The sequence below is a fragment of the Salmo trutta genome, chromosome 14, assembly GCF_901001165.1.
Source record: "Salmo trutta chromosome 14, fSalTru1.1, whole genome shotgun sequence".
Taxonomy (NCBI): domain Eukaryota; kingdom Metazoa; phylum Chordata; class Actinopteri; order Salmoniformes; family Salmonidae; genus Salmo; species Salmo trutta.
This window is the reverse complement of record NC_042970.1, coordinates 7,307,177-7,315,781: the sequence shown is the minus strand read 5'-3', so window position 1 is coordinate 7,315,781 and position 8,605 is coordinate 7,307,177. Positions and strand designations below refer to the sequence as shown.

Here is an 8,605-nt window from a genome sequence, read left to right as displayed (position 1 = left end):
GGGGAGCGACTCTCAAATGGGCAGGTTGTCGGGCTGCCGGACATCACTAGCCGCAGGATTTCATCTGGAGAGAGAGGGGAGAAAAAGGTCAGGGTGTATAGTAGTTCTGTGTGAGTGGGACCGGTTCTGTTAGCACACAGTGAGTTACTCAGCCATGGAGCGGGAGGGGAAGGTTGGGCCGGCAGGGAGGAAAGTCGACAGCGAGAGTCAAAGGATGTAGAAAGGGAGGAGAGTAGGGAGACAGGAGGAAGAAGGATTTAGAAGGAAGAGAGGATAGGAAAGAGGGGAGAGAGTAGTGGGATGACCAGCTGGGTAGGGGCTGAGTGGGTAGGGGCTGAGTGGGTAGGGGCTGAGTGGGTAGGGGCTGAGTGGGTAGGGCTGAGTGGGTAGGGGCTGAGTGGGTAGGGGCTGAGTGGGTAGGGCTGAGTGGGTAGGGGCTGAGTGGGTAGGGGCTGAGTGGGTAGGGGCTGAGTGGGTAGGGCTGAGTGGGTAGGGGCTGAGTGGGTAGGGGCTGAGTGGGTAGGGGCTGAGTGGGTAGGGGCTGAGTGGGTAGGGGCTGAGTGGGTAGGGGTTGAGTGGGTTGGAGGAGAGATGGAGAGAGTAGTTGGATGACCAGCTGGGTAGGGGCTGAGTGGGTAGGGGCTGAGTGGGTAGGGGCTGAGTGGGTAGGGGTTGGAGGAGAGATGGAGAGAGTAGTGGGACGACCAGCTGGGTAGGGGCTGAGTGGGTAGGGGCTGAGTGGGTAGGGGCTGAGTGGGTAGGGGCTGAGTGGGTTGGAGGAGAGATGGAGAGAGAAGGAAACAAAGTAGTGATCAGAGACATGGACGGGGGTTGCAGTGAGATTAGTAGGAGAACAGAGACCTGGAGGAGGGTTACAGTGAGATTAGTAGGAGAACAGAGACCTGGAGGGGGGTTGCAGTGAGATTAGTAGGAGAACAGAGACCTGGACGGGGGTTGTAGTGAGATTAGTAGGAGAACAGAGACCTGGAGGGGGGTTACAGTGAGATTAGTAGGAGAACAGAGACCTGGAGGGGGGTTACAGTGAGATTAGTATGAGAACAGAGACCTGGAGGGGGGTTGCAGTGAGATTAGTAGGAGAACAGAGACCTGGACGGGGGTTGTAGTGAGATTAGTATGAGAACAGAGACCTGGAGGGGGGTTACAGTGAGATTAGTAGGAGAACAGAGACCTGGAGGGGGGTTACAGTGAGATTAGTAGGAGAACAGAGACCTGGAGGGGGGTTACAGTGAGATTAGTAGGAGAACAGAGACCTGGAGGGGGGTTACAGTGAGATTAGTAGGAGAACAGAGACCTGGAGGGGGGTTACAGTGAGATTAGTAGGAGAACAGACCTGGAGGGGGGTTACAGTGAGATTAGTAGGAGAACCGCCTCTAGTGAAGATGAGGTCAAGCGCATTGCCTGTCCAGTGAGTTGTAGGTGACTGGGAAATGGTGAGGTCAAAGAGGAAAGGACTGGAAAGAAAGAGGTGGAAAGAAGTTAATTGAAGCCAGGCGTCGGGAGGTTGAAGTCGCCCAGTACGATGAGTGGTCAGCCATCGTCAGATGGTGGGAGATAGATGACAACAATGTTAAACTTCAGTCGACAAGTGTGGGTGACAGCAAGGAATTCAAATGAGGAGATGGACAGGTGGGAGAAAATGGACAGATGAGAGAGGAGATGGACAGGTGGGAGAGAGGAGATGGATAGGTGACAGAGGAGATGGACAGGTGGGAGAGAGGAGATGGACAGGTGAGAGGGGAGATGGACAGGAGAGAGAGGAGATGGACAGGTTAGAGAGGAGATGGACAGGTGGAAGAGGAGATGGACAGGTAGAAGAGGAGATGGATAGGTGGAAGAGGAGATGGACAGGTGAAAGAGGAGATGGATAGGTGACAGAGGAGATGGATAGGTGACAGAGGAGATGGATAGGTGACAGAGGAGATGACAGGTGAGAGGGGAGATGGACAGGTGAGAGAGGAGATGGACAGGAGAGAGAGGAGATGGACAGGAGAGAGGGGAGATGGACAGGAGAGAGAGGAGATGGACAGGAGAGAGAGGAGATGGACAGGAGGGAGAGGAGATGGACAGGTTAGAGAGTAGATGGACAGGTGGAGGAGAAGATGGATAGGTGACAGATGAGATGGACAGGTGAGAGAGGAGATGGACAGGTGAAAGATTAGATGGACAGGTGAGAGAGGAGATGGAAAGGTGAGAGAGGAGATGGACAGGTGGGAGAGGAGATGGACAGGTAAGAGATTAGATGGACAGGTGAGAGAGGAGATGGACCCGTGAGAGATTAGATGGACAGGTGAGAGAGGAGATGGACAGGTGAGAGAGGAGATGACAAGTGAGAGGAGAGATGGACAGGTGGGAGAGGAGATGGACAGGAGATGGAGGTGATGGACAGGAGAGAGAGGAGATGGACAGGTGAGAGGGGAGATGGACAGGTGAGAGAGGAGATGGACATGTGAGAGAGGAGATGGACAGGAGGGAGAGGAGATGGACAGGAGAGAGGGGAGATGGACAGGAGGGAGAGGAGATGGACAGGTAAGAGGGGAGATGGACAGGAGGGAGACGAGATGGACAGGTGGGAGAGGAGATGGACAGGAGGGAGAGGAGATGGACAGGTGGAGGGGAGATGGACAGGAGGGAGAGGAGATGGACAGGTGGAGAGGAGATGGACAGGAGGGAGAGGAGCTGGACAGGTGGGAGGGGAGATGGACAGGAGGGAGAGGAGATGGACGGGTGAAAGGGGGAGAAGAGAAAATGTCCACGTAGGAGAGATGATTAGCCCTGTGCCACCAGATGCTGTCGGACAATGAGAGAACACATAGTCCATTGTTATATTGTCCGAAAAGGTTTTGCATGTCAGCAATCACATTTTCAAGATATGTAACTTTCAAAATACAGAAATCTTAACACATGACTGCGGACATGCAAAACCATTTCGGGACTATATCAACAATGGACTAATGAAACAAATACCAAAATATAGTTTTTGGGTGGAGTTTTGCTTTAAGTTACCAGCATACAGTAGCCTTCAAAACACAATAAATTATATATACTGTATATTATAAACATGCTGGTTTGAACCCTGAACGCTGATTGGCTGACAGCCGTGGTATATCAGACCGTACACCACGGGTATGACAAAACATTTGTTTACGTTAGTAACCAGTTTATAATAGCAATAAGGCACCTCTGGGGTTTGTGGTATAGACACCTCAGTATGTAAAAATGTAATAAAAATGTATGCACTCTACTGTAAGTCGCTCTGGATAAGAGCGTCTGCTAAATGACTAAAATGTAAAAAAAAAAAAAATGGTATATGGCCAATATACCACGGCTAAGGGTTGAATCCGTAGTACATAAGAACAGCCCTTAACCGTGGTATATTGGCCATATACCACAAACCCCCTCGGGCCTTATTGCTTAAATAGACTGTGACATGCAGTCAATCTTATAGCAAATGGGGATTATATATGAATTAGGAGCAATTTCATGGGTGAATACTCTTATCCACACGGCAGTAGGTTCTTCATACTGCTTTGACAGTATTGCAGTAGGCTATTTACTACAGTACATGCCTGTCCACCCCAACTAACTAACTAACTGTTTCTGCATCTTCTTTTCATGTGTAACCGATGTGAAATGGCTAGTTAGTTAGCGGTGGTGCGCGCTAATGGCGTTTCAATCGGGTGACGTCACTCGCTCTGAGACCTTGAAGTAGTTGTTCCCCTTGCTCTGCAAGGTGCCGCGGCTTTTGTTGGCGTGATGGGTAACGTTGCTTCGTGGGGTGTCAGTTGTTGATGTGTGCAGAGAGTGCCCCGGTTCAAGCCCAGGTTGGGGTGAGGAGAGGAACGGAAGCTGTACTGTTACACATGGATGGATTATTGGAATGTTAGTCTACATTCCATTCTAATCAGAAGTATTGATCAGGATTCAGAATGAGATATATTGTTTGGGTCCCATTCCCTTAGTTGTTTTGTGGGTGGGTAAGGAAGGCTTCTTTTCTGCCTTGTGTAGGTCTGCAGCCAGACACCTCATTTAGCTCATGTCAGCACTATTACAATAAGCCTCTCCCTGACACTGTTCAGACCATAGACCAGGGTGTGTAACACTCTCTATCTCCCTTCCCTACCGCCTCAGCGCCACCAACCCATGTTTTCTACCACTGATGAGTGTTACTTACAACAACAAAACTAAAATATTCTGGTGAATTCGATGCAAGAAGCCGTGGTTTAAAAAGGACATAATAGGCGAGAATCAGTCGGAGACTCGCGGGTTCGGAGCTTTAAGTATTTTCCAACCGACTTTGTCACCCTATTTAAAACACGTGCCATCCAATCCCTCCTCTTCTCCGATTCGGGCATCAAATTCATTGATCAGGGAAGGAAAACTGTTTATATCGACATCCTCAGAGATTCCTTCTGCCTTTTACCCCGAATTTGTTGGTTTTGGACTTACATTTTTTCCCCCCTGATTATTATGATGGTCTCTTAATAAATCGTGTTTCATCTTATCCAACTCAAACGGGGAGTTTGATAACTGCGTTGTTGTGTTTAGTGCTGTTCTAGAGACAGGAGAGGAGGGATGCAAGGCGCTGTTGTTGCCTGACCGACACGCCGCTCGCTGTTTTCTCACCGGTCCGGGACAAGACTGTCTTCAGGTGGGATTTACTACAGCCGATGGGAAGTAACGCAGCGTGTTGTATGGACAGACAATTTACAGCATCTTCCCCCCCCCCCAAAAAAACAGCGTTGATTGTATTACCATTTGCATATGATTGAACCATATCATTGACCTGCGCCTGAACCATCTCAACTTCATTCAGTCCTTGCTGTGTTTTTGCAAGACTGGAAGAGAGAAAGAGACCAATCGGTAATTGAAATCTATTCATGCGCGTAAATTGGAACTCTATTGGACATACTGTATGTTTACGTTATCACAAGGACCGTTTTGAAGGGAAATTGAGCGCAAAATAGACGACATCATTGTGAAGAATGTATTGGTAGCCTAGATGGTACACGGTGTTATTTTGTTGGGGAACTCAGTGACGCAACATTTCATACTGCCTGGATGAGGAAGAACATAGAAACCCATGCGTAGCACGGCGTGAACTCAGACTCACAGTCAGTACCTTCCTTCCTAGTGTTAATAACATCCCCTCGTCTAGGCTACTATACCCCTCCATTTCCCAGTCCTTCACACTGATACCGTGCCGCCTTGTCATGGATCTCAAAGCTGAGTCGGAAGAGATGGTGGACTCTTTCAAGCGACCTCCGGCGATTGAAGTTTTCGCCAGCAGATCGACTCTCCACGGCATCTCGCACATGTTCACTTATGAACGGATCTGCATCAAGCGGTGCCTGTGGATCTTGTTCTTCCTGGGTTCTCTCGGGTTCCTGGTCCTGGTGTGTGTGGACCGGGTCCAGTTCTACTTACAGTACCCCCATGTCACTAAATTGGATGAGATAGCAACACCGTTGATGATCTTCCCCGCAGTCACCTTCTGCAACCTCAACACGTTTCGCTTCGGCCGGGTGACACGCAACGATCTGTATCATGCCGGGGAGCTCCTCGCGTTGCTCAATGGAAGGTGTGTGTTTGTGATGTCATAATGTTGTTTGTCTGTGTGTGTGTGTTTGTGATGTCATAATGTTGTTTGTCTGTGTGTGTGTTTGTGATGTCATAATGTTGTTTGTCTGTGTGTGTGTTTGTGATGTCAGAATGTTGTTTGTCTGTGTGTGTGTGTTTGTGATGTCATAATGTTGTTTGTCTAGTGTGTGTGTTTGTGATGTCATAATGTTGTTTGTCTAGTGTGTGTGTTTGTGATGTCATAATGTTGTTTGTCTGTGTGTGTGTGTTTGTGATGTCATAATGTTGTTTGTCTGTGTGTGTGTTTGTGATGTCATAATGTTGTTTGTCTGTGTGTGCGTTTGATGTCATAATGTTGTTTGTCTAGTGTGTGTGTGTTTGATGTCAGAATGTTGTTTGTCTGTGTGTGTGTTTGTGATGTCATAATGTTGTTTGTCTGTGTGTGTGTGTTTGTGATGTCATAATGTTGTTTGTCTGTGTGTGTGTGTTTGTGATGTCATAATGTTGTTTGTCTAGTGTGTGTGTTTGTGATGTCAGAATGTTGTTTGTCTGTGTGTGTGTGTTTGTGATGTCAGACGGTTGTTTGTCTGTGTTTGTGATGTCATAATGTTGTTTGTCTAGTGTGTGTGTTTGTGATGTCAGAATGTTGTTTGTCTGTGTGTGTGTTTGTGATGTCAGAATGTTGTTTGTCTAGTGTGTGTGTTTGTGATGTCAGAATGTTGTTTGTCTAGTGTGTGTGTTTGTGATGTCAGAATGTTGTTTGTCTGTGTGTGTGTTTGTGATGTCAGAATGTTGTTTGTCTAGTGTGTGTGTTTGTGATGTCAGAATGTTGTTTGTCTGTGTGTGTGTTTGTGATGTCATAATGTTGTTTGTCTGTGTGTGTGTTTGTGATGTCAGAATGTTGCTTGTCTAGTGTTTGTCTAGTGTGTATTCTATAAGTGCATGTGAGTCTACCGGAAATCACCTGTTAGATATATTTAAGTGTGAAAAGATCCCAGTTGTCAGCGGTATGAGTTTCTATTCTACTCAGTAAATATGCTTTTCCAGTAACTTTGTGGGTTTGTGCAGCTGTAGTCTCCCATCTGCTCTTAATTATGGTCCATTTTATAATGTGACATATCATGGTTTATCATGAAAGTCTGGTGCTTCATATTCTTTCAATGAATGTACTGTTGAGCATGTTAGCCCTCAGGACACTCTGAATTGCATGAGAACACAAAAGGATACTACTAGACAAAACAAACAATATCCCTTCAATAGAAGTTTGTGTCCAGTTATCTGAACGTGAGTAGACTATAACACAGTGGAGCCACAACAATACCAGTTAGCCGTTCAACTTTTCCCGTTAGCCGTTCAACTTTTCCCGTTAGCCGTTCAACTTTTCCCGTTAGCCGTTCAACTTTTCCCGTTAGCCGTTCAACTTTTCCCGTTAGCCGTTCAATTTAACATGTTGGCTGTTCTGTTAGCTGCTTAGCTTAACCAGTTAGCTGTTTAGCTTAACCAGTTAGCTGTTTAGCTTAACCAGTTAGCTGCTTAGCTTAACCAGTTAGCTGTTTAGCTTAACCAGTTAGCTGTTCAGCATAACCATTTAGCTGTTGAATTTAACCAGTTAGCGCTCAAAACAATTAGCTGTTTAACTTAATCAGATAGCTGTTCAACATAACATGTTTTTTGGCTCCCGAGTGGTGCAGCGGTCTAAAGCACGGCATCTCAGTGCTAGAGGCATCACTACAGACCCTGGTTCGATTCCAGGCTGTATTACAACCGGCTGTGATTGGGAGTCCCATAGGGCGGCACACAATTGGCCCAGCGTTGTCCAGGTTAGGGTTTGGCCGGGATAGGCTGTCATTGTAAATAAGAATTTGTTCTTAGCTGACTTGCCTAGTTAAATAAAATGTTAGCTGTTCTTTTAGCTGTTCTGCTTAACCAGTTAGCTGTTCAACTCAACCTTCTAGCGCTTAACCAGTTAGCTGGTCAATGTTCAATTTAACTTGCCTGGCAGTATCCTGCTTCTGTACACAAACAACATGGTGGAGACATACAAAACCTTTTAAAGCATTATGCGTTTCTAAACCTGATACAGCTCCCTTCACACTTACTGTAGGGGAGAACGTGTTTGGTTACAGTAAAACTCTATGATATAATGAATAAGCAGGTAGCCTAGTGGTTAAGAGTGTGTGAAAAATATGTCAATTTGCCCTAATTGCAGCTGTAAGTCGCTCTGGATAAGAGCATCTGCTAAATTACTAAACTGAAAATGTAAGTAAGGGCCTCCCGAGTGGCGCATTTACTAGCTGTGCCACTAGAGATCCTGGTTCGAGTCCAGGCTCTGTCGCAGCCGGCCGCGACCGGGAGACCCGTGGGGCGGTGCACAATTGGCCCAGCGTTGTCCGGGTTAGGGGAGGATTTGGCTGGCAGGGATGTCCTTGTCCCGTCACGCTCTAGTGACTCCTGTGGCGGGCCAGGCGCAGTGCACGCTGACACAGTCGCCAGGTGTACAGTGTTTCCTCTGACACATTGGTGCGGCTGGCTTCCGGGTTAAGTGGGCATTGTGTTTCGGAGGACGCACGGCTCTCGACCTTCGCCTCTCCCGAGTCCGTACGGGAGTTGCAGCCATGGGACAAGACTGTAACTACCAATTGGAACGAAATTAGGGAGAAAAAGGGGTAAAAAGTAAATAACAACAAACAATAATAATATTTAATTGATTAATAAATAATTATTATATTATTTGTAAACATGACCTCATGCTGAGGTGAAGCCGGTTTGAAAACATAAAGCTACTTTTTTTTGCACAGGAAGCACATTTCTGACCTTTGACCACTAATTGGTCATGACCAATCAGATCTTTTTAAACCATTAGTCAGAATAGCAGCCATGAAGTTTCTACTCCTGTATCTGTATGCCCAGTGAGCACAACATGTATTTTCAATGTCTTTTGCTCAAAGGGTGTGAATATCACCACAGGAACTGAAGAAAGAAAAATGCTATTTTCAATAGCAGATCC

The 8,605-nt window shown here is 46.8% G+C and overlaps 1 protein-coding gene across 1 annotated transcript in view; it reads left to right on the top strand.

Annotated features, from left to right (window-relative positions):
• Window positions 1-5,182: 5,182 nt before the first annotated feature.
• The window catches only part of LOC115207302 (acid-sensing ion channel 1-like), a 343,093-nt gene continuing 339,670 nt past the window's right edge, over window positions 5,183-8,605 (top strand). The window contains exon 1 of the mRNA XM_029774287.1: window positions 5,183-5,599. Within this exon, the coding sequence (XP_029630147.1) occupies window positions 5,232-5,599 (368 nt within the window). The 5' untranslated portion in view covers window positions 5,183-5,231. The remainder of the gene's footprint in view (window positions 5,600-8,605) is intronic.